At 39.2% G+C, this 27373-nt stretch overlaps 1 protein-coding gene across 1 annotated transcript in view; it reads right to left on the minus strand.

Moving 5' to 3' along the window:
- LOC140557079 (uncharacterized) overlaps nucleotides 1-9350 on the minus strand; it is a 61204-nt gene extending 51854 nt beyond the window's left edge. The window contains exons 1-7 of the mRNA XM_072681214.1: nucleotides 9115-9350; nucleotides 8742-8980; nucleotides 8423-8571; nucleotides 7985-8113; nucleotides 7613-7786; nucleotides 7211-7384; nucleotides 6944-7117 (exon numbers count right to left, since the gene is read on the minus strand). Of these exons, the coding sequence (XP_072537315.1) occupies nucleotides 6944-7117; nucleotides 7211-7384; nucleotides 7613-7786; nucleotides 7985-8113; nucleotides 8423-8571; nucleotides 8742-8980; nucleotides 9115-9249 (1174 nt within the window). The 5' untranslated portion in view covers nucleotides 9250-9350. The remainder of the gene's footprint in view (nucleotides 1-6943; nucleotides 7118-7210; nucleotides 7385-7612; nucleotides 7787-7984; nucleotides 8114-8422; nucleotides 8572-8741; nucleotides 8981-9114) is intronic.
- Nucleotides 9351-27373: the final 18023 nt, after the last annotated feature.

Raw genomic sequence — 27373 nt, forward strand, 5'->3', positions numbered from 1 at the left:
GCATTTATAGCCCTAACAGGGATTAGGTCACTGGACCTCACCCCGGTCTGTCACTCCCTGAAGCCCTCCCACACACACACACATACAGCAAGTGTGGGATGGGGCTTTTTTTTGATGTGTTTTTAAGTTCTCCCCCACTTCTACCAAGCTGGGGAATTCCACAGAAGAGTGACTATTACAAAGATAAGATTCATTCAACAGGAAACTTTTTTTTACTGTTTCTTTATCTATTCAGACTTTTTTTACTGTGAAAATGACTCAGTATGTAAAGACAATTACATCATTAGAACCTAATCTAATGCTTAAGCTGAAGGAGATCTTGAAACTTGATGAATGAACAAAATCAGCAAAAAAGAATAAACAAAATTAAAGGAAATGATACAGTCTGATGAAACAATATAAGAATATAAAACATGATCATCTTGATAATTTTGGAATGTGCAATGTATATTAAACGTATTATTATTGCCTCAGGCAGTTCCTTACACAGCATTAGGACATCACAGGAGTTTAGTCATTGGTGATCGTCACAGTTGCCAAAGTCCTTTCCTGTTTTCATTGCGAAATAGTGTTTTCATGTCTCCTGGTATTTTGCCAGATGTTGGCAAATAATATAGACTGTATATAACCATGTATAGTCATTTACAGAATATGTTTATATGATTATAGAACTTTCTGCGTGTGCCACAAAACTGCACCTTTTCCAACTGAATCAAAAAGAAAGTGTTCAGGAACACTGTCTGAAATTACATCTTTTTTCCATATAAGCATTTGACCATGAGGATATTTTGAGCATGTTAATTCTTTGGGTTTATTGTTTAAGTGTATTTTACAGTACATTTACATTTGTTTAAGGGAATGGATTGTGAAAGGGATGTAATTATTTTTTTCAGATTGCAAATGAACAGAACTTAATAACTCATGAATCAATGAAATTTGCTTAATGCTTTTAAACCTTTTAGGCACTGGTTTTTGGCAAACAGGTGTCCTCTAGGGTGTCACAGGTATCACCCTGGTAAATTCAGATAAAACACACCTGGCTCTAATACTCAAATGCCCCTTCATAGTAGGGTTGGATCTAAATTCTGCAGGGAAGTAGATCACCAGGACCAGGATTAGGCACTGATTCTTAGATGAACCAGTTATAATTATTTTGGTGTAAAGATCAGCTAAAAAGCATTTAATTAAAAGGTTTTATTTACTCTAAAGAGGTGTTTGTTGGTAACATTATGTATATGTCTATACCAGTAAGTGTATTTTAGAAACATTAGAAATATTGTGTCTAACTCTGACCAACTATAACTCTGTAATAACTGTTTATAATACTATTCAAAATACACTGTAACATATATGTAATGGGGAGGCAAGAATTAAATAGACCATCATTTCCTAATGAGCATGTACTCGGACACACTGATGACATCCTCTAGCATTGAAATTCCTCTAACCACTTGTTACCAGTAAGTATTTTTTTACACCAGTGCATCATGTGTTCATTACAACATCATCCGCTGGCATAAGTCAGCAATCACATCACCCGAAGGCTAGGTCTCCATCCCTAAGTGTTAGTTACGATTCTGAATCTTCTGCTAAAAAAAAAAGAAAAAAAAAATCAGTTATATTTATTTGATCTGATTGAAATGTTGTATTGAAACAGGAGGGAGTCTGAACCTTTAAATTCCAGTTGTAAAAGTATGGCTATTTACAAATTAACATTTTGCTGTAAATATGGACTTAACAAGGGTTTGCACTGTAGTCTATGTTTATGCATTATTGTTTTACATAGCAGACATTTGATTCCCTTGTGGGAGGCAGTGTGAATCTTGTGGATTTAGAGTATAAGGACAGTTTAGATTAGACCCAATGACAACTGTGATCCATTCAGCCAAGGACTCTGGGAAGAAGGATGTTTTGTGCTGTAAATCCTGTGGCCTGCTTGTCATTGTAAGTTGTAAGTTTCTGTAATGCGTGCTGTGTGTTTTTATATCTGTAGGTGCCACTGAACATTGAGTTTACAGGCTACATAGGGAGTGAGTTATATTCCAATAGTCAGGTTGTTGTTGGAGTTATTGGGTTCTTCCGTTCTCTAGTTGATTTAAAGAACTCCTGTTAAGAGTGCTTATTTGTGTAAGAGGAAATGCTGCTGCAATGCCGAAGCCTGGTGTTGTATTGTAAAGTGTGGAGAACTTTCCTGCAGAGTTAAAGAAACATGAACTAGCAAAACGTTGAGCTTTTGATTCTGCACACCAGTACTGAGGAAAATGTAACTTACCAGCATCAATTCTGTAAAAGTACTAAATTACAGTTATAGTCTGTGTTTTTTCAACAGTAGGATCTTTTTTTTAACAGTTTGTTCTTGGCAGCCTAGCTGCCAGTTCTTTACAGCATAGCCTCGGGCGGGTTGGATTACTCAGTGTGACTGTTAGCTGAGGTAATAGATTTGAACACATTGTTCAAAACAAGCATCTCACTTCAGCACACACACACACACACACACACACACACACACACACACACACACACAAGCATCCAACAATGCATTGAAGCACTTACACACATGGACAAAATTGTTGGTACCCCTCGGTTAATGAAAGAAAAACCCACAATGGTCACAGAAATAACTTAAATCTGACAAAAGTATTAATAAATAAAAATTCTATGAAAATTAACCAATGAAAATCCAACACTGATTTTGACCCATGCTTCAACAGAATTATTTTAAAAAGTAAACTAATATGACCAAAGGGATATGTTAAATCAAGGTGTGTCACGAATTAGCATCACAGGTGTCTACAATCTTGTAGTGGGCCTACATATAGGGCTACAGGTAGTCACTGTCCTGTTTGGTGACATGGTGTGTACCACACTCAACATGGACCAGAGGAAAGGAAGGAAAGAGTTGTCTCAGGAGATTAGAAGGAAAATGATAGACAAGCATGGTAAAGGTAATGTTATAAAAATCATTTTAAGCAGATGTTCCTGTGACTACAGTTGCACATATTATTCAGAAACTTCCATGGGTAATTGATGACAAATCAAAGAGACAGATAATACAAATGGTAACAAAAGAGCCCAGAAAAACTTCTAAAGGTGAACTTGCCAAACTACATGTTGACAAGCCCCAAAGCTTCTGAGAGAATGTCCTTTGGACAGATGGAACCTTTTGCCAAGGCACATCAGCTCTATGTTCACAGACAGAAAAATTAAGCATATCAAGAAAAGAACACTGTTCCTACTGCGAAACATGGAGGAGGCTCTGTTATGTTCTGGGGCTGCTTTGCTGCATCTGGGACAGGATGTCTTGAATCTGTGCAGGGTACAATAAAATCTCAAGACTTCTCAAGAATTCTAGAGAGAAATGTGCTGCCCAGTGTCAGAAAGCTTGGTCTCAGTCGTAGGTCATGGGTCTTGCAACAGGATAATGACCCAAAACACACAGCTAAAAACACACAAGAATGACTAAGAGGAAAACGTTGGACTATTCTGCAGTGGCCTTCTATGAGCCCTGACCAAAATCCTATTGAGCATCTTTGGAAGGAGCTGAAACATGCCGTCTGGAAAAAGCACCCTTCAAACCTGAGACAACTGGAGCAGTTTGCTCATGAGGAGTGGGCCAAAATACCCGCTGAGAGGTGCAGAAGTCTTATTGACAGTTACAGGAATTGTTTGATTGCAGTGATTGCCATATAAGGTTGTGCAACAAAATATTAAGTTAAGGGTACCATCATTTTTGTCCAAGCCTGTTTTATGAGTTTAATAAAACTAAAATAATAAAATAATTCTGTTAAAGCATGGTTAAAAATTTCATTAAATTTTGATTTATTATTACTTTTGTCAGATTCAAGTTATTTCTGTGACCATTGTGGGTTTTTCTTTCATTAACCAAGGGTACCAACAATTTTATCCTTGTGTCTAGTTGCAGTTCTCATTTGTACACCCCTACTATCTTCATGGTGTAAGCAAGTAATGGTACATCAGCCAACATACCAACATAACACATTAGTACTAAATCAGCCCAAGATCAGGCCAAGGTAAGTCAATTATTACCTCTCTTCTCCTGTAAATCTTTTTAGCTATGGTGATGATATCTATATGAACTGAATATCTCAGAGAAGCAATGTGTTAAAAATATTTATAGGCAGGATTTTTTGCAAACACTGTTAACAGGTCATGTTTTCATCTGCTTACGACCTTCATTTTCTTGTGCAACGAGTGCTCTGATGTGTGAATAGAAAGACAAAATTGCAAACATAAAAATCTGAGGCACATTAAGATGGGTGACATTTTGCTACATAAATGGGTCTAAGCATCTCCAAAACGACGGATCTTGTCAGGGGTTCTCAGTAGGAATAGGTTAGAACCTACTAAACAGTGGTTCAAGGAAGGACAACTGATGAACCGTCAACAAGGTCATCAGTGCCCAAGGCTCATTGATGCACAGATGGACTGAAGTCTTGCCTGTCTGGGCATGCTAATGATGTTAATGTTTTGATGTCAGAGATCTTCAGAGATTTTTAGAGATCTTGTGAAATCCAGAGCTATTTTGGTAGAGTGGTGGAGCTATTGCTGAATATATATATATATATATATATATATATATATATATATATATGGCTGTGATAAATTTGTTTATGGTTCTGAAACAGGGTGTGCTTTGTGTTTGTGTGAGTTAGTGATTGGGCTTTTAGGAGTCATGATTATTGTATGTTTTGTGCTTCAGATGTTAATTTAAAAATAAAATTGTTTAGCTGGGTAATAGTTTCTCAGCAAGTCAGTACTTGCAGTTTCACTAAATGATCAGTCACACAGACAAGAGCAGTTTGTTTAAATTATAAATTTATTGAACAGTTCATGTAACAAAATACTAATGATTTTAAAAATAAATTAAACAACTGAGAAACATGTTCACATGTGCAAATTTGGCTACAAGGCAACAAAAGTACAAACAAGAAAAATACATTAACTGATTATAACCTTAATTATTGAGTTATCATTTGCTCCAGGCAATGATCTCTTCATATCTTCCATGACAACATGTTCGTCTTTTAATGTGAATTAATTTCATGTTCAAACAGACATTGAATTCACTGCAATAGATACTAACTTTCAGTTCTTTCAAAAACACTGCAAAGACACACACATATTTGGGATAGATTTCTATCCTAATTGCCTGTGCTTTCCTATCACAAAATACTTAATACTGAAGGTAACGGATTCAGTAGTCGGAACACTTCAGGAGGTCATACTTCACGTATCCAACCCTGTCAACCTGCCGCCTGCTGTTCATCCTCCAGTAGAACCTTTCTCTGCAGAAGTAGAAGTGTCCTGAAATGATAGAAATTAGACATGAGAAAGATTGTTGTCATTGTTTACTGTAGTAAATTGATATTTAACTGACTTTGACTAAAAGCCAGGATTCTTTTTAACTGTCTGAAGAGTCTCACCTTTATAAAGGAACACATCGTGAGAATCTGCAGGGACGCCGCCAAAGGTCTGGTCAGTGAAGCGAGGATATCCCTTATCGATCTGCTGTGTCTTTACGTCCAGCCTAAGGAAATGAAGAAAGAGGGCATTTTAGTGTGGGTGAAAGACTGCTGGATCAACCATGGTAGGCATTTTGATGGTGCTTATTACTAATTAATATTTCCAGATATCTTTAGAAAGAATGCTTCTTACCTCCAGAAGTTCTCGCCGCTAAAGAGGAGCACCTTGCCTTTTCCGCGCTGCACTGCTCCCTCCACCTTCTGCAAAGTGCTAGGTAAGCCAAGTTTCTCAATTCTGCGTGGTCCCTGAACTTCCCGTCCAGAGTATACCCAGAACTGATTGTCTGAGGAGAAGAAACATCTCAGCTATAAATCTGAATTTGGCAATTACACTGTAAAAAGTGTGGTTCTTCGCTTGGTTGGATACTTTGTGGATACTGTTGTTACCTGCAAAGAAGTAGATCTTTTTGGTCAAAGGATCCTCAAAAGCAGTGTTGATCTTAGCAGGCAAGGAACTCCATGTCTCAGACATGCGGAAAGGGCCCCTATGTTGCCCATTGCCACCATTTGACGTCTTCCAGTAGTGCCTTAACAGAAATGAATTATTACTTATGAGATGATTGATCAATTGTTAATGACAAAATACATGTTTTTTGCAGAATTCACAATGATGTAGCTTTGGAAACTGCAACTTTACAAGTGCTCAAGGACCTCTAACCAGCATGTTTCCAAATATTCTCATATATAGGGGCTCCCATCTTAGGATGGATAGTTGCAGCAAAAAACACAATGCTGGCCAGGAAGTCCAGGAATGTACAGGAAACACTAGAACTGTGCTATACAGACCACTGGTTCTTACCCATCTTTGAAGAAATGAAGCTCGCCCTGGATCTCAGTGATCGCATCAAACATGTCCACTTGACAAGCATCCTTGGAGGGGTCCACAGATGGGGTTGTGGTGGGTACAATGGGAGGAGTAGGCTTTGGTGGTTTACCAGTAGGTTTAGGGGTAGAAAATGGGGAAGGGGTTGAGGGCTGTGGAGGAGTGGGTTTAGGACCTGTTCTGGAACCTGTAGGAGGAAATGGTGTATTACATCAATGTACCACTCCTCATATTTTTTTTCTTTTAGTGCTCATTTACATGACCCATTATTTACTGAGAAGTAGTAAATAAACTGACTGATGTCATACCATAGAGATACTGGATGCCCTCAATGTCATCCTCATTCAAAGAGAAGTCTGCTACATATTTGTACATGGGGAACATCAGAGCATCCTGAATGTTGGAGTGATCCAGACCCAGAGCATGTCCAAACTCATGAGCTGCCACCAGGAACAGGCTGTATCCTGTGAGAAGTAGAAACAGTGGTTTCAGGCAGATCCTAGACATTTGCCATGTGAAACTGGGTGTTATCTGTACTGACTAAAGGCTAAAATATGTCAAAGGCCAATGAAATTACCCTTATCTGGACAAAGTCCCCATTTTTTGTCTGTATCATAGTTGCCGGTTGTAGCGCACCACAGCTTTCCATCACCACGGCCTTCGCTGGTGCAGGACGTGTAGGTCTTTCCCAGGAAGATGAAGGGAAACTGACATGGCTCACCCTCAGAGTTTCCACCAATCACTGCAGTGTCTGTGGGCCAAAGTCAGTGCAGTTATGCATCAGGTGCAGATGAACTTCAGCTGTATGTTGGAGCTGTTTGGACAGTATGGAGGAGTGTCTCACCTCGGTTAGGACAGAACCCATATTTTTTATCAGTGTCAAAGTTGGCTGTGGTTGCGCACCAGCGATAACCATCAGTGCGTCCTTCTGTGGTGCAGCCGTTATATTGTTCTCCCTGAAATGTGAATGGGAAGACACATTCTGCCCCATCACTGTTCCCTCCGATTGTGAACAGAACTGTGGAGACAAAGAGGGAACCTCAGTAATGAGCAGCATGGAACGTCTATTCACTTATGGTTCCCTACAGTACATCTGAGTTAAGTAGTTCAACTGAGATTTTATATCTATTAACTATTAACTATATATATCTATTAACTATTACAAAGTTCTTCATGGAACCAAAAGTGCTTCTGATATGGCATTGCTCTAAAAGACCCCTTTTGTAGGCGAGGCAACAGAACTTACGTTCGCTAGGACAGAAGCCAAATTTCTTGTCTTTGTCGTAGTCAGCAGTGGTGGCACACCATGGCAGACCATCAGTGCGGCCTTCGGTGATGCAGGTGGAATAAGACCTGCCCTCAAAGCGGAAAGGGAACTGGCACATAGCACCCTCTGCGTTGCCATAGCGTGTCTTAACAGCTGAAAGAACAACATGAAACCACGTTCAGCTGTGATGGTTACTGTGATGATTGTGATGAACTGTGAATAAACACCTCATAGAAAGCTGAGGAAACTGGCTAGATGCAGTGCATTCTCACGTGGTATATAATCAAACCTCTAGAGGGAGCTATTGTTCTAAGTTGCAGCTCAGAAATCAGATCAGTTGAAGTGTGTTACCTGGTCCTGTGCCAAGAGTCCAGTATTCGTCATCATCAAAGTGGGCGTCTCCTTGCATCCCCTCACCGGGAGGATAAGCGTGTGCCAGCAGGCCGTCTTTGCCATCAAATGGATATGGGTCTCCATGATCTGGAAGAGACAGACCATGTTTAAACCTTTTTCTAATGGAAGCTTGCAGTAATCCGGGCACCCCCACATACAGTAGAGCTGTAGCTACTGGGGTAATCTTTCTCTGAGTAGCTAGTTTCTGAAGCTTGATGGTATCTTCAAATGATTCTAGTCCTCCCTCTTCAAATGGTCAAATTGTTGTCATATAGATTGCTAGTGAAATAAACTGGCTCTGAGGAAATTTAAGTGGTTTGCTTTCAGTGGGGCTTGAATCTTGTCAAATTGGCTGTAATTAGAACAAATATGAACCTTGTTAGGATCATTACAAACCTGCTTTTCCAAAGGAGATCATGATATCAGCAGTGCCATCATAGAGACGGGTGAAAGTCAAGGGTGTGACATCACTCCACACCTTGAAGGCTCTGGCGAAGGCATCGTCGATGAGAGAGGGTTCCATGTCTGGAGAGTAATTCAAAATCCTACAAAGCAAAAAACATAAAACCCCAGCTAAGTAACCTTTGACTCAATAGTCTCCTGCTGCTCATTTTGTCGTTTTTTCAAGTTCATGCATTATTCCTTTACTCATTACTGCTGTTCATCATTCCTCAGAAACGTCAGTAATAAGATCATAAATGATAGATCCACTTACCTGTATGTAACGTCATTGTGATCCCACTTGAGGTCTCCGGTGAAGGTCTGGTAGTTGCGGACGTCTGGAACGCCACAGCGAGGCTGCTTCATGGCGCTGACTGTGGCTTTATCCAGGGTGCCAGTCTCATCTAGGCCCAGTTGCCTCTGCAGCCTTTTCAGAGCTTTAGAGGTGGACACTGATGACTGCAGCCTGCTCTTCTCCTGAACCTCCATATATCCAAAGCGCTTCAGGTATGTCTGAAGGCAAACAAAAGAGAGAATGCAAATCAGACAATTACCATTTACCAAGTACCTGATGTGAATGTAATCATTTACAATTCAGATTCAATCTAAACCAGTGAGCTGTATTAAATAAGATAAGTAATACTCACTTCTGCCAGCTCGGTGTCCGTCATATTCTTGATTACGTCCCCAGGGAAGTTCACGAAGACAGACTTGATTGGATGGCACCAGGCGCTTAAAGCGCAGGTTCCTAGAACCACGAACGCCAAGGCGCTGAGTCTCATAGTGAGAACTTTCAAATTACCCACTGAACCAGTGAAGAACAAGACTAGAAGTTCTCAGGTGAAGATCTACTGAAGGCACAGTAGTGATTTGTTTCGGAGCTGACTTCTTCAGACCTCTTCTTTCAGCTCTGCTTGCTCTGCGCCTGCTCTTGAAGCAGTTCTGCGCCCAGCATTTATAGCCCTAACGGGGATTAGGTCACTCGACCTCACCCCGGTCTGTCACTCGCTGAAGCCCTCCCACACACACACATACAGCAAGTGTGGGATGGGGCTTTTTTTGGTGTGTTTTTAAGTTCTCCTCCACTTCTACCAAGCTGGGGAATTCCACAGAAGAGTGACTATTACAAAGATAGGATTCATTCAACGAGAACTGAAGTTTCTTCACTGTTTCTTTACCTATTCAGACTCAGTGAAGAGCTAAATGAGAAGATCTTGGAACAAAAATAATATAATATAAAACATGACAATTTTGATAATTTTGGAATGTGTAATGTATATTAAATGTATTATTATTACCTGAGGCAGTTCCTTACACAGTATTAGGACATCACAGGAGTTCAGTCACTGATAATCCCCAGTTTCCTGTTTAATTGCGAAATAGTTTTTTCATGTCTCCTGGTATTTTTTCTCCTGGCCCAGTGTTGGCAAATGATATAGACTAAATATGACATGTACAGTTATATGTTTACACTATATTGACAAAACTATTGGGACATCTGCTCATCAAGTGTATTAAAAAGAGTTTATTCTTTCTCTACTGCCCAGAGATGGCTTTCTACTTGATTTTGGGGCAGAGCTTTGCTGTGAGGATTTGATTGCATTCAACGACAAGACTCCACAACTCATCCCAAAAGTTTTGGATGGAACACCAGAGATCATTCCAGAGAACATAGTTCCACTTCTTTACATCTTAATGCTAGCCCACACTTGGCATTATGCATAGTGCCAATAGACTCATGTTTATCTGCTCCAAAGAGTCCTATTCTATTGGCACTACTTCTCTACAGGGACTAGACAAGCTGTGTGTGGGCATTTGCACATCTGTGTCGGCAATGGGTGCAACTTCAAGTAGCTGAATACATTCATTAAAAGGAGTGTCCACAATTCATATGACTATAGGTCTCTCTATCTGTACCACAAAACTGGGCAATTTTATCTCAAAGAATAATTGAGCATTCAGGAACACTGTCTGAAAAATAATATTATTTCATTACCATATTTTGACCATGTTGGTTCTTTGGGATTATTGATTTTATGTATTTTCTAGTCTTTTGTTTAAATGAATAGGCTGCACCATTTTGAAATTCCTTTGAAATTCCTGTCTGCAGAACCCAGATAATGGGAAGGTTGGATACAAAAAGTATATAGACCATCATTTCCTTGTGATTATTTACTGGCTCACCCTGAAGATGGGATTTAAGGGTGAAGTTTGTTCCAATGCAACGTTTCTATCGAATCAAATAAATATAAATGAACTACTAATAAAAAGAATGATGACATCCTCTAGCATTGAAAGTCCTCTAACCACTTGTTACCAGTAAGTATTTTTCACACCAGTGCATCATCTGTTCATTACATCATCATCCGCTGGCATAAGTCAGCAATCACAACACCCAAAGGCTGGGTCTTCATCCCTATGTCCTAGTTGCGATAATTATTGTGTATTTATATGATTTGATTACAATGTTGCATTGGAACAAACCACACCTTTAAATTCCATGTGTAAAACTACAGTTTTTCAAAAATTTTGAACATTTTGATTTTGACTTAAATATGGACTTAACATGGGTTTGCACTGTAGTCTGTGTTTATGCATTATTGTTTTACATAGCAGACATGTGATACCTTGTGGGAGGCCGTGTGGAACTTGTGGATTTAGAGTATAAGGACAGTTTAGACTAGACCCAGCCCCAATGACATCTGTGGTCCATTCTGATGTCTTTGTTTACTCTGCTTTTAATTGTGGCTCTGTGTTAGTCTGCTCTGAAACCTCTCTCTTAAATCAACTGTCTGAACTCCACAATATTCACAGCACAGGCTCTGCTCACATTGCCACTTTTTTCAGGAGAGACGTTAACAGATGTATTTGAGAAAAAAATTTCTGAATTTCATCTTTTATTCAAATGAAATAAAATAGATGGCTTAGATCTGATTCAATAATGATGACAAAGCAATATCTCATGTTTAAGGATAATACTCGATGTCCTTGGTGTTCTTCAGTCAATTCCAATGGAAGTTTTTTTTTTTTTTGAGAATATAAGAGAATTTGAGAATAGAATTTTGAGAAAATGCTTTTTTATAAAGGGGCAGTGTATTTGCTTTGATTGCTAACAAACAAGGCATTGTGTAATTCCCTTGGTTGGAAATCAGTTGTGTTACAAAAGATGAGTGTCTAGCCATCATGCTGTTAGGTTTTCAGGAAATGTATGTTCACACAACATTGCTGATATCACTTTGGGCAAACTTCTGGGACATGAATTGCACATAGTCATAGACTATATTTTTCTTTCAGTGAAAAATCACTATTTAAAATGCTGAGTAGTCCGGGAATAGACTCATTCCCTGTCCGGAAAACCCAGCTTACACAGTATTATACTAAAGTTTGGAGACCCCTGGTAAAATGACCAGGAGAACTTTTTAAAAGTCTTTTTAAAAGAACAAAGTTAATTTTTTTTTTATTAAATATGGTATTTTCTGCATGTTAACTAAACTTAACATATTAGAAAAATACTTTCCAATATATCATTTCAACATACCAACTGCACCACGACATATTGTTGTAACAGTACATATAAGGTGTTTGATTGCCTACAGAAACAGAGGAAGCAGCCTGTATTCAAGACCAAGACATGGTGAGGTAAGTGTGTATGTGGTGAATGTGTGTGGGAAATAGGAGGAGATGACAAGTTGTTGCTGCAGCAGCACTGTGAAACGGGATGTTGAGTAAGGTTCTGGCACCACATTTAAACACCAATGCACCAACAATTACCCAAATAGGGCTTCTTTTTTTTTTTTTTTAAATGTTGACATGCCTAATTACATCAGCTGGCTCTCTTTCAGCAGCCACACTTAATAGTTGTCTTCCGTACATCAGCAATGATCTAGTTTGTACCAGATATAACATTTGCCTTTATGTTAATCAAAACCAGTAAATTTAAACCAGTGGTTTAAGTCGGTTCTTGAAGACCTGTTACAAACCAAATATACCCCCCCCATGCAAATGCAAAAGATCTATAATTGGAATTTATCAAATTTATAATTAACTTAGTTTCTTCAAGGGTCAAGGGTCTTTCTCAAGGACCCAACAGTGGCAGCTTATCGAACCTGGGTATCAAACCCACAACCTTATAATCAATAACCCATATACATACAGTTTGAATCAGTGTTTTTAATCAAATAAAACCCTTCTGGTTGTAGATAAAGGTGTGAAATTATAGTTTGAGTCAGGTATGAAATCATAGGCAACTATGATTCTAAAAAAAAGAAAAGAAGAATTTAGCCTAGAATGATAAACTGAGCTGTAAATGTTTCTAAATTGTTAATCTCTATATGATGAATGACAAATTTCTTATTGTTCACAATATACTTTTAATATTGAAATTATATATTAATGTGTCATGACATCCTTGGCAGAAATAATGAGTTGTGATGAATGATTATGTTTAACAAACATTTATCAGAGTGTATATTTCAATATACATACTTCAACATTATAAGGTGAGGTAGTAAGGTGTTCAGTCTTGGTCTTTGAAGGCCTCATTAGTTTTGGTGTTTTTTCTGCTTTTGGTACTGTCAGACCACGTGATGCATCACTACTGTGTCGACAACACAATAAACCACAACACTTGTACAATAAATTGAGTAATTTAATGATGCAGCTACCATACAGAGAACACTATTCCATTTATTTTGATGAGCATGAAATATTTGTTGTATGCACAATTAAAGCTGGAGTAGGTGATTTATTTTAGAGCCATTTCATGAAATACTCTTTACATCTCGTTAGCAATCGGCACATCAAACGTTCTGACAATAAAAAGAAAAGATGCAACATCTTTGACCCTGTGCAGTCATTTCATTCAAATTCAATTAAATGATTGGCTGGCCTACCTGCCTGTCTACCTACCTCATGCCCGTTTACCCTTGCTGCTCACTCCATCTGCAGAACACTGGAATCATTCTGGACTCATGTTGTAAACATGACAGATGTTTCCCGTACAACATCTGGAGAATTCAACTTTTCACTAAGGTGCTTGTTCAGTCTATCGTCATTTAACGAATTTGCTACTGAAACTCCCTTCTGGCTGATCCTACTGTGCGTACCATCATGCCCTTGCAACTAATCTACAACGCGACAGCACGACTTGTGCCATGTAACTCCTCTGCTGCGTTCAGCACATTACCGGCTTCCTGTAGCTGCCCATCAGATTCAAAACCCTGACGCTGGCCTACAAAGCCATGAATGGACCAGCCCCTCCGTACTTAATGGCAATGGTCAAAAGCCGACCTGTAACAGAAGCCCTTCGAGCTTCAAGTACAGCTTGGCTTGACCCACCATCCTTTAAGATGCACAGAAGACAAGCTTCCAGACTTTTTTCTGTCCTGGCACTGAAGTGGTGTAACAAACTTACCTGGGGGTGTCAGAATGGCAGAGTCGCTAGCTGTCTTCAAGTGCAGACTGTAGACCCTCCTCTTCCTAGAGTACTTTAATTAGCATGTCTCAAGCACTTATTAAGACTTTCGACTGTACTCATGTCTTCCTTGAATTTGTGACATTTAGGCAAAGTTTTGTGTATGATGAGTATTGTAAATCCAGGTATCCACACTGAGTTTGGCAGTATCTGGCTTGCAGAATGTTTTGGATTCTAGCCGACACAAACCAGCTAAGAATATTAGCATTTGTAGGTCGCTCAGAATAAGAGCATCTGCTAAATGTCTAAAATCGAAATATAAAAAATGTCCCTGCACAAATGCACATGCTCTGCACGTATACTCACTTGCACATGTACAGAGTCCATTTTGCAGCTGTAGATGTACAAACAGAGCTGGACGTTAGCTAGCTAGCTGTGTTTACAAGAATAGCAGAGAATGTGACATAGGTACCTACAACAGCTGGTACTGCTTGACCATGTCTGCATTGTAGTTTGGATAGAATTTGAGAAAATGTATAGTATATGAGTCTATATTGAAGAAGGCTTTGAAGAAGTTGTTTTACTAAGGAGGTGATGTAGCTAGCTAGCTTATTTGTGTTTGTCTGTAGTTATTAGAAGTATTTTTCTCTTAGCTTTGAAACATGGATTTGCAAAACCCTTGTTTGCATTGCTGCATTACACAATTCTACGCAATGCACCTCTGTTCTGACTTGTGAGGTGGTCAAGTGTTTTTTTGGGGGAGTGGCTTTGGAAGGAGGGCTGAAAGTAGAGGGTTACACTAGCTTATACGTACTGCTTTCTACAAAACCACTGATTCCAGCTTTAAGCCTGCAAATGTAGCTTCCTGTAAGTATACAAGCTTGGTGCCAATATTAGCTTCTGAGAATGGTAGTTAATTCTCTAATATTTTGTACTGGTTTAAGCTACTGAATGCTTCATCGTTCATACTGTCGCAAAGGAGAAATGTGTGCTTGTGAGTGGTGTGATTGGTGTTTATTGCATGTAAATACTGGAGTTGGGAGAAGGCCTAAGGTTACGAGCATACTACAGTCAAAATCATGACAGAGAAGCATATACATTTTACAAGACAAAAGGCAGTAAGTCTGTACATTTGTAGACGAGGAATGCATGTTTGCTCTATAAGAATACAGCAACTTAAAGGATTGCTTTTGAGCTGGAAACTTTGTTCCTCAACAGCAGTGTGCTTGTAAAAATGCTTTTCAGACACCACCCCATTCAAGTCAATGTCAAAGTTTGATTTAACAACACCAAGACATTGTGGTTTTAACAAGCGTAACAACAATGTGCACGCCTCTTTCATAGGCCACATCCAGACAACTAACAAAAATGATTAAATCATTGGTTTTATGAGTCACCAATGTGCCAGTGGTTTGGCCAGGTTTGGTTTTGCATTGTTATTGTGGCAAGGATACTAGGTCAGATAATAACTCACATACAGTGTTTGTAAACAAGGCCTTGACATATTACATAACACTTATAGGGATTTTATTGTTTGGAAAAGGTTACACTATATGGGCAAACGTATTGGGACACCTGCTCACTGTTTCTGCCAAATGTTTATCCTTCTTTCGCCAGAGTAACTGTCTCTACTATGCCCAGGGAATGCTTTATTTTAGATGTTAGAGCATTGCTGTGTGGATCCGATTGCATTCAGCGTCAAAAGCTTGGTCCGGATGTAGGATGATCACCACCTCACCCAATCAAAGTCAAGCCATAGGACACAGTCCCACTGCTGCACAGCTCAATGCTGGGTGCAGTAAACCCTTTGAGCCAATGCCAGGCATTAGGCAAGTACCAACAGGTCCATGTTTATCTGCTCCAGGGTGCCCTATTCTATTGGCAGTACTTGGCTACAGGGACTAAACATGCTATGTGTGTGTGTGTTTGCATTTGCACATCTGGGTCAGCAATGGGTGCAACTTAAAGTTGCTGAATGCATTCATCAAAAGGGGTGTCCACAAACATTTGGACATATTATGAATAGGGGATTTTAGCACAAATCGTGCTGCAATAATAAAGCTATTTCAGTACAACTTTATGACCATTTATATACAGCTGTATATGTTTTCTTCTATTTTTACATTTCACATTTCCAAAAAGCCTTAAGAAAACACAGAAAACATCTGCCACTGCTTAAGTGTGGCGTCAAATGTTTAATGAATATGGCTCCAAGGCTGCGTCCGATGGCACACTGGTTTAGTTTCTTTGCTCCAGAACGCCTGGCATGCTGGCAAGAAAGCATCCTCCACTGTAAACAAAATGTATCTCATCTTGTTTGCCAACAATAAATCCGCCCACCACACTTGGCAGCTGCGTTCCACCTCCCGAATGTTACCCGAGGAGACTAGACTTGAGTGGCCGCATTGTAAATGAGATAAACCCCATAGACAGTGCAGTTTACTGACCGTTTACTCAAATGGCAAAGGTCCTGCATGGTTCATTGGGATTGCACTGACCTTACGTGCCAGATTACCCACACGACTGTCTGAAGAGCTTCAGCTTCAGAGTTCCAGCGAGCCAAAAGTACCGCCTGCAGCTAGCCTCTTTTAAAAGCCGCAAATTGTTACATGAAAATTATTATGCTTTAAATGCTGCAGGCAGAGAAGCCAGGTCTTAAAAGAACCGCAACAGCAGCAGAGTCGGCCCTGCCCTCCTCCCTCAGTCCAGTCCAATTCCACTCAGACTATGTACCCTCACACTTGGCTTGGGCCCTCAGTGAGCCAGGCAAACTTTATGGGAAAATAGTGCACTCATAAGACGTTATATTATGCTTGGCAGATAGGTTTGATATTATCAAATGGTTAGATAACCAAATAAAAGATGCAGAAGTAATTTGCTAATGCACTTCTCAACAATAATGAATGGCCATAATGATCTACAAGTGAAGGCTGTACCTAGAACCCTGATCTGTGTATATTTAGCCATATTTCGATGGGCTTTAGGAGTGAAAACATAATCAGCATCTAGATTAGAACCTTAACGTGTACCGCTGAGACACCAGAATGTTGAATCTTTATGATTTTTAGCCACAATGCATTTACATATATATCTCTGATGTAGGTCTCTCTTTTGGGTCCAGATCCGTCAGTGTTGGGAACTGGACAGCGCCACAGGGGGAGGTGTAGACTCTGAAAAAGTAGGTTCTTCACGGGTCTATATAGAACCATGATGACTCAAATAACCACATAAATGTTGAAAAGCTAGTCAGTTAGACAGATCTCAGTTTTGGCATTTAATATTGGGGCACAGATGGCAGAAGCTCAACTGTTCTATTGGCAAGTGTTCGCTAGTAACTAAAGTAACGTCTGAATTGTGTCAATCCCTTTTGTATAAGTGTCCTAACGGAGGAAACAAGAATTCTGTGGCAATGCTATTTTATCAATTCTTCTTCGAGTACATGAAAGGCAGGGTTGTTTGTGTTTTGCAAAATAGTGCCATCAGTGGACAGTATCTCCTTGTGAATTGTGTAATATGTATGTATATACAGGCCTTAATGCTTGACCCTTATAGTGTCTCACTGACTGGCTTGATGAATATGTAAGTAATGGTAATAATATGCTACAGCCTTCCTAGTCACCAGATACCAACCCACCTGAACACATTTGAGAGATTTAAGACTGTAGATGTGTTTGACAGCATTCTCCACCACCACCACCACCACCACCATCAAAACACAATTAAGGGAATGTCATTTGAAACAGTGGTGTTTGTATTTGTAACAAAAGCCAGACATGATTTTTATATTGCTAAAACACCTTCTAAGCTGTTCCACTATTTGTTGTAACACCAGTGTATTTTGCTGCCTTTAACAAGCTAATGGGTATCTACACTGACTGTGGCATTAGCTTTTAGTGGTACAAGACTCAACAGACCAGTCAATTCTGCTGTACATTTGGTCATCCCAACATTATCCAAACAAAACAAAAAAGTCTCCATCAAACCATCAAACAAAAATTCACAAAATGCAATGAACAACAACATTTCTTACTTGCTCTGGTCACTTGTTTATACTGTGGATCACCTCAAGCATTGATTCTTACAGAGCTGTTCCTCTTTCTGGTTGCATTTCCCACATTATTGTGTATGCAACTGTTCCAAAAAATGGCTATGGTACAACAGCCTCCTGTCATTTTCAGTGTTTACATGATGTTAAAGCAGTGAGGCTTGACACATGGGGCAAGTGGGCACTGGGGGATTTTTTTCACAGATGTAGAGTTTAAAAAAAAAAAAATGTAGAGTGTTTTTTTTTCTGACTTGACACACTCACCTTATGACCAGCGGTTAAAACTGCTTCCTGTGAGCAGCAGCCTCATATGTGTGGTTAGCTTGAGTAGGCCAAACGTAACCAACATGAAGAAACTTGCATGACAGCAGGGTTCTAATCAACTGCAGCAACTGCAGTCCCATCCCAACCGCTGCCTGGAAGCGAAGAGTATTTTTTTAACCCTGTCATTCCATTGAATATTAAATTAGTGTGTTTCATTTTCAGCAAGGTTCTGACTTCAGCAAGGTTTTGACGTCTTGGAAAGGGTAAAAACAGATGTTAGAAGCAGAAACATGTCCCTGTCTTATGTTCAGAGGTTCTTTTTGAGGCTAAGGTTAAGCTTAGGTTCTTGCATACTGTTGCTTTTGCACCAGAAATGTGTTCCTCATTTCTGATAATTGTATTTAGCAGACACTTTTACCCAGAGCATATTTGAACATCTTACAGAGGTAGATGAATGCAGTGACTCTTACTGATGTACTGTGATATTCTTAGGGGGAATCAAACCTCAGTTTGACATGTGGATGTCAGCGGTGTTGCCCACTATACTGAATGCCCTAAAATGGCCAAGATGTTTAACAGAAGAGAGATGTTCTTTGTCCAGTTGTTGGGTCAATGGCCATGAAATGTTCACACAATATAAAGGGCAGGCAAAACGCCTAAATACTGTAAAAGAAATGCAAAACAACTGAATTGTTTTAATATGGGCAGTGAGGACTTTTAACTATAACCTCATGTCCTATGTCACATGGCTCCACCCCCTGGGACTGTCAGTAATGGCACCAGCCATGTGTCTCTAGTCATGTGCTCCTTTGTTAATGGCTGGACTGGCTATTTGCTATTTTATTGGGTTTTTTTTTGGACTTGTCATGTCACTGCCCCCACCTTAGAGTGATTTATTGCCATTATACAACAAAACTCAGACAATGAGACAATGAGAGAACTAAGTATCTTGCCCAAGGGCCTAACAGTGGCAGCTTGAGCAGACCTGGGTAACAGACCCACAATCCTGTGATAATAGCCTACCATTAATGCTACTGCTTGAGAATACTCAGAACTTTAAAGGAGAGAAACTGGAAGAAAACACACACACACACAAAAGCTAAGCTAGGCTAGTGTAAAGAACAGTGACCCTGAAACTGTACCAACATTACACAGCCAAATAAAACAATAAAACACAACAATAAGGCTGCATACGGCTAGAAAACCACTTTATCACCACTAAGAAAAACTTTTAGAGATTAAAGATTTTAGGCTTCGACAAGAAGCAGGTGAGTCTCCTACTCATTGTGAAGTGAAGGATGGAGCCTGCAGGGGCCTAGCAGTAATGTAATTAGCCCAAACAAACAAAAGAGCTCCTGGCCCGAGTCAATAATACCATAACTGACAGTCCAAGGGGGCGGAGCCATTTGACAGTCCTCTGTATATTGTGTGTGTGTAGATTTTCTGTTCTGGTGAGATAAACAGCAAACATCTCTTATATGAGAACATATTGTTGTCCTAAAGTTCAACATTACAATCATTAGCAAAAATAGAAACATTATGCCCCTGTATTATTATTACTCTCGTAGATTTTAAATAGACATTTACAAACCCTTAATTAGGAGCAGATGTGAGCCTTTTTCATGCATCTCAGCTTTAAGGGGCTGCAAAAAGTCTACTTAGAGGAATCTGGTTCTCATATGGCTCTTGTTCAGTGGCCAAAGTAATGCTGGCTTCAATACAACACATAAAAGCTAATGCTTGCATATTTTTTCTCTCTCGATAGATATGTGGACATTTTAATAGCTGGATTGAACACATTCAATGGGCCAAATGAGTAACACCTAAAAGCAGCACATGTTGTACATCATCTTTGGAAGCCTGATGTGAATGAAGGTAAAACTAGCTTTAAAAAAAAAAACAAAAAAAAACCAAAAATACTCCACCTTGTCTGAAGACCTTGGGAGAAATGAGTCAAAGCAGTTGTGTTGGTAGCGCTGTGATGACTAGATAGTCTGGCTGAAAAGAAGTTCTGCTAAATCTTTTCATAGGACAGTGGTGTATGTGTGTGTGTGTGTGTGTGTGTGTGTGTGAGTGTGTGTATGTGTGTGTGTGTGTGTGAATACTGCTATGGATGACCAGTCCAAGTAAAGCTTCCCCTTTTATCACTAAAAATAAAATCTAGGTGAAGGTCAGCACAGCAGATATGCCGTCCTCTGGGGAGTATGTAACTGTTGTCTTGGGAGAGTGTGAGAAATTGACATAGCACAAACACATGATATAAAAAAGTCCAACTGTATGAAGGAAAAAGGAAACGGGAATGCAAGCAAAATCAAAGTTGCTGTTTTTTATATGTTACAAAGTGGCATTTTATAGTTTTTAATTATTATTATTATTATTTTTTTTTAAGTCATTTTAAGAGTTGTGAAAGTTGTGAAAGAGCTCAACCAGATTCTGGGCCAGGGCGCTGCATATCTATTTAATATAGATCAATTTTGAGAGATTACCAATTAAATGTGGGCAGCATGGTGGCCATGGGCCTGAGGTTGTGGGTTTGATACTCACACAGGTCACCTGTCTATGTCAATGGGTTACAAAATATGTGAATTTCATTTTATTAACTTGAATAAATATGATATTATGATATTGTTTGAGTATATTTCCCAAGTATGCTTCATGCAGTAAGTACTAAGTACCAAGTACCAACTACCAATATCACTGCAATTGTAGTATACTAGTAAGTGTACTAATTAAATGCTTCTTGGGACTCAATTGGCCTACTTTTTACTGTATGAAAGTATACGTTTAAGTAAGAGTTGTAAACTTGAGTTTACATGTAATTTGTGTTTTGTAATGCAACTGTACTACAAATTAACTTATAGGTATGCTGTTAGTTTACTAGATATAAATGTTTATGTTACTTGGTGAAAGTACACTTTTACATATACTCCCTGTATAGTGGTTTAAAAGTTTTTATACTGCAAGTATGCAGCTAAGATTTCATTAAGTGAACTCGACATAATACTTACGGATTACTGCTTAGATTTTATACTGAAAATGTCAGTGCTATCCGACCAGATATTAAACACTTTTGCCAATAAATATGACCAGGACTGAAAGAACAGTCAAATCACAAGTTTAGTGCTGTAGCCAATGATTCATGTATTACTTAAAAAGACACATAAAAATATATATTTTATATGCCACTAACCAAAGACATGAAAAACATTGATTATCTTCATCTACAGTGGCACAGTTCACGCAGGCCAAATTGTTGGTGGGAGCCAAATTGTGATGTGTAGGTGACTGGATCAGAGCATCTGAAAAATATTAGGTCTACTGGGGTGTTCCCAGTATGTAGCGGTATGCAAGACTTACCAAAAGTGCGACAGCGCCATGGGCATGTACGACTTATTGATGCGATCCTTGGAGGCCCCACCTCACAACCTACATTTCTTAAAATGATCTGTCAGAAGACATCTGAAGACATTTATGTATATTTGGCACTACAAGTCAAAGGCCAAATATGGTTAAGCTTTTCTGTGTACCTGTGAGTATAAGCCAAGTATACTTGATTATTTACCTCCAACAAGTACATAAAAAGTCAACTAAAAGCATACTCACGTGTTTTTACTTTAAAAGAAGTATACTAATAGTATACTTGAATAACTTTTGTGTAAGAGACCCCTAGGTACTGGATTTCTCCAACTGCCCACCAAAAACACACTTGGTAAAAGAACTGGCTATGCTAAATGGCCCCTAGCAATAAGTGTGAGTGAAAGAGTACCCTGGGATGGAGTGATGCCCTGTCCAGGGGATATCCCTGCCTATTCCGGGAAGGCTCCAGACAAACCGTGACCTTGGCCAGGAAGAAGTGGATAAGAAGATGGATGGATAAATGGATGCATCACCCATTTTACAATGATCTTTGTGCTAAGAGTTTTTTTAGAAATCCAACCAAAGCTGACAACATAGATCTGTATAATTGTATACATGGCTTCATCTTGAAGGTTCCCATCATCATAGTCGTTCCCAGCATCAAGTTTGGGAACCCTTGGTTTACAGCAATATTACCAAGAATCCTGAAGAAACAAACTGACTAACTCTGGTTGCCTACCTGCCAGCTGCAATGAGAAAACAGAAAAGCTGGTTCTGGTTAAAGGCATGAGGCCAACAGCCTGACTCAAATGCCCACTGACTAAAGTCTACAAAACAAATGTCACAGCAGTGAAACCAAAAGGAAACCTGTTTTATTTTAATGAAAGATCACTAGTATCTGAATTCATTCACCCCAACCCCCAGGAGAAATGAGAAGACTAACGTCAGCATATATCTGTAGTGGGCAGAGGTGCCATATGGGTCTGAGGTGGGAGTTAGGACAATTCTAAAGGCCTGTGACTGAGACAGGGACCCTAAAATTTATTAATTGAGTATTTTGAAAGAATTGTTAGAGTTGTGGGGCCTAGTGTTATATATTTTCTTGGGGTCTAAAATCCCTGTCAGTGCCCCTGGTATGACAAATGACAGCAGTGATAGGCTGCTGAAGGATTTCTGAGATGTAGAAGAGATCATAAGTTCTTACACTTTTCTGATATGAATCTTATTCAGCTGAGATTGCAATTATCTGAGCAATGCCATAGAAAAGAAGAACCTCTGAAAGGTCCAAATCTCCTGATCTTTCTGAAACCAAAAGTGATACTTCAATGGCATCCCTCAAAGAACCAATTTTTGTAACTGTGTGAGATTAATCCAAACAAATAAAGTTCACAGTCATCACTGAGTCATTATTTTGAGAATACAAGAGGAGCTGAATTTCAGAACCAGGAAGGAATTGCACAATTCTCACTCTAATTCCAAATAAGACTTAACCATGTCCAGGAGAACTGCATGAGACTTAAATCTTGACTACAGTGTTTCTTTTTATTCGTTTTTTTTGCAGGCTCCAATTGAAGTACGGACTTCCGAATAGTCAATTCTGACGCTAGCAGAATTATACAAACTAAGCTACAGATCTTTTAACAAGGGTGTTTACAAGTAATTAGGCTATGTTTGAATGGTGGAGAGAGACATACGAATTGCAGTACAGCAAACGTGGTTAGCAGTAAACATTATTTGAGGGTTGAAATAAGGATAAAATGCTTCTAAGGCTGTATGAGTTGGGCACTATACAATCGGAGGCGGATCAGAGAGGATGCTTTGAGATGAGACAGGCCGAGTGTTGTGGTTTGTCACTCCATTCCACAGAAAAGGGCAAACAGTGCTGAGGGCACCACAGGCTTTGATTGCTCAAGCTATAATTACTGCTTATTTAACACTGTGGTGGATGCACGACTACGCCTTCATATCATGTTTTCGACTGTTTGTAATTTTCTCTCCGTGGGCATCGTCTGAGACACAGCAACACAAAACGTCCTCTAATGGCCTATAAAAATGTGAGAAAAGGGAAAAGGGAATGTTTTAGAGTCAAATCAGAGTCAGAAATAACCAGGGGCAGTTTTTTCAGCCCTGAGAAATGGAGCCTAGACCCATATTGAAGTAAACATACCAGAATGTCTTAAGTAAAAGTAAAAGTATCTTTTCCAAAACAGCTTCAGTACAAGTGCAAATGTAGCAGGGCCTTAAAAACGACGCAAGTACTGAGTAACATTTGGAGCTACAGTGGAATTTCCTACCACACACCACATACCACTATTTTTTCCTTTAGTACAGGAAATGAAGTTTGTGGCACTTTCCTTCTCTTTCAGATGCTCTAAAACAAATCAATAAACCTCATAAATCAAAGATGTGCCCAATTGCAAAGCAGTACATATTCATAGCAATGTTACATAACATGGAAAGGGAATTGGATTTTTTGAGTGATACCATAGCAGAACCATCTTTGGTTCCATAAAGAACCATGGGACCAAAAATAGTTCTTTAATGGCACTGCTCAAAGAACCCTTCTTTTTTATTACATATATTTTTATATACATGAGCAGAAGTCAAAGTGTTAACATTTGAAAATATGCTGTAAAACATTTAAAACCATTGTTCTGCAATGGTCAGGACCCCACAGGACCATCACAAAGCAGGTATTATTTGGGTGGTGGTGGGTCTGCAGTGACACTGACAGGGTGGTGGTGTGTGTTAGTATGTGTTAGTGTCACTGCAGTGCTGAGAATTATCCCCCACCCAAAAAATACCTGCTCTGTGGTGGTCCTATGGGGTCCTGACCACTGGAGAACAGGGTGAAAGGAGGCAAACAAAGTATGCAGAGAAACAGATGGACTACAGTCTGTGATTACAGACGTAAACAGTGCTCCTATAATAAATATCATATGTCAAATGTAATATTAGTTTATGACATTAATGGACTGATAAAACTGCACACACCTATTCCTTCACCCTCTGATGTTCACCTGACTGTGTGAATGTGCTCATTTGTAGGTACAATGGACCACTATATTACATACAAAAATAGGGGAATTGAAGCTGTAAAGTGCTAAATATGTGCATGTTCTGTTGTTGGTAGTTTGTGTTGAATATTTGTATAAAATATTCCTGAATTTCAGCCAGTAAATGCTCCTATCAAAAACGCTTTCTTACCCTGAGGAGAACAAGATGAAAGGCCATATATTATTGGCTTTTGTGAAATGTGTGCTGTGTAATTTGGTAACTTAATCCTGATTTGTTGGTAGTAATGTAAAAATACTGCTTGCACAAGGAAAATGGAGCATATTTTAAATAAAAGGCTGTAATTTTCTACTCTCAGAGCAAATTACGGAGAAGGCAGGGATATTGCTTCCCTGCTTTGAGTGTGGTGCATGTAACCAAACAGACTCACTGCACTTAGTCACACAGAAAAATTCTAAGATCAGATGTTGCTGCGTAACCCATGGTGGCTGAGTCCTTCAGACGGATTTGGGGAAGTCCCAGATAAAAAGAGCTTGAATAAAGCCAGGAAGTAGCCTGTAGGACATGAACAACAGCAGACATTAATATCCTAGTACTTAGTAAAAGTGCAGGAAAAGCATGTACTTGAGACACCCTTATAACCAGCATAGGATAATAAAATTGCATATGAAGACTAAAATACTCTCTATTATACTAAATACACTAAATACTCTAATTATTACTAAAATGTCACTAAAAGTATAGTATAATCAATGTCATTCACAGTAGTTAAAATGTTATGGCTGATAAGTGCTGATCAGTGATCTTACCTAAATGTTTGTTACAAGCAGTTATAAGCTCAAATGCTCATGTACAGAACCATTATTGCATTAGCATGATGCTAGCAAAGTTAGCACTAAAACAATAACACAGTTTTTTTTCCTTAGAGACTTACCAGATAATGTTGCTGTCCACTCCTTGTGTCCTCTCAGTGCATGTTAGGTTTTAGCCTTGGGCCTACCTTTTTTACCATGGTACTTGCTTTGATGTGTGTCTTTGGAGAGACTTTGGAGAGAAAAGATGGTAAAAGCTAGCCCTCTTTGCTCCCACTGGTTTTCACTTTGTTTTGTCCTGAGTTGGAGCTACCCTTCTGTGGACGATGGCACAGGAAAAAACACTTTCACAAAGCCTGTTAGCATAGCAACCCTATGGACCTTTCACATTTAAGGGTTTTCACTACCATCGGTTTCTGTTAGCAGGTTATTTTGTTTCTGGTCAAACCAAAACAACCAAAAAAGGTACAGTCCACCTTCAAAGTGTATTGCTGTGTTCCTTAGTGTCACATCTCTAAACACAAAGACAAAATTTCCAACCAAGCACACGTTAAGATCCAAATGGATCCAGGCAATCTGAAATGTCAGAGGGCCCCAATTTGCAAGTAAATGCCAGTGCTCTGTCAAGTTGTACTACTCCTTGATATGTGCTACTTGGTGGCTCTGTGCATGCGTCATTTTGAATGTTTGTGCCTGTTTTCATGATAAATTTATTTCCCTAGGGGGCCTTATACATCCAGAGCTTACTGTTAGTTGTAAGTTTGCTTACAAATGAGTGTTACAAAAGTGTACAATCAAATTAAATAATGATGTCTTATCACCTCTGTTACCTTATTGTTACCCTGATACAGTGGTTTAGGCTATTCAAATATCCTGCCTATATAAAGCATTTTTATATATAGTGCTTTTAGCCTATCAGAATACCCTGCTGTTTTATTTAGGCAGCTTTACCCAATCGGCATTCATGCTTGCAGCCGGCACTTAGAAATGAGTCTGTAAGAATCCATTGAGTTGATTTGTGCTCAGATTAGTGCTGTACCCTGCCGCTTCTCGTGACATAACTTTCAAAAGCCCAAGATTAGAGAACTAGTTTATTTAGGAGCATCCAGACAGATCCATACAGATGTTATTAGCCAGGATAAGGAGATGATGAGAATGTAAATGTATCTTTAACATCTGACCATAGTTGTGTTTGAATTTGTGCCATCTATCCACTATCCCCTACATGCACAATTACAGATCATTATACAGTATATAGCACTATTGTAGAGACAAGAAATTCGACAAGGTAGTGAACTGTTTTGGATGTTGACCTGCTGTGCAACTGCAGAGTACATCACATAAACAAACTGAACACCAAAAAAAAGCTTCAGTACTGAAATGATTGTCCACGGTAATTGAGTGTATGATACAGATGTGGTAGATTCGATTGAAAATGTGTGCTGTGTTCCATTAATAGAAAACATAGAGTGGGATGTTGCGTTATTTGAAACAGGCTTTATGTACATGCATGTTTCTTAGTGAAATTATTAGTAAAACACAGTTTTGGCCACTGTGTTACCCTTAAATCACAGACCGTGAGTTCTAGCATTGCTCTATTATGAAATGTAATTGACCTCATGTAAACACCTGCTACCTGTCAGATATGGAATTTCCTAATGCCCTTGAAATGGGAGTTTATCATGAACACGTATAAATGTATCAGGCAGCCTATGTTGCAATACAGCACTGAAAAACACAGTCTACCTGGGGAATATCCCCCCATGCGACACACCACACCTGCGTCGGTCTTACCTCTTACTCACCTGGGCTCACCTGCTCACAAGTGGAATGTTATTTGTCTATTCCCGCTCATTCCAGCTTGCAAACAGAAGACATGTCAAGCACTTAGTCATCTTTAAAGTGGAGATTCCAGACCCCAGAGGCAATAGTTTGGCACAGCGGAATGTTTTGCTTGCTCAGCTAATTGTCAGATAATTATAAAGATGAGTAAATCCGCT

The sequence above is a fragment of the Salminus brasiliensis genome, chromosome 6, assembly GCF_030463535.1.
Source record: "Salminus brasiliensis chromosome 6, fSalBra1.hap2, whole genome shotgun sequence".
NCBI classification, from domain to species: Eukaryota; Metazoa; Chordata; class Actinopteri; order Characiformes; family Bryconidae; genus Salminus; species Salminus brasiliensis.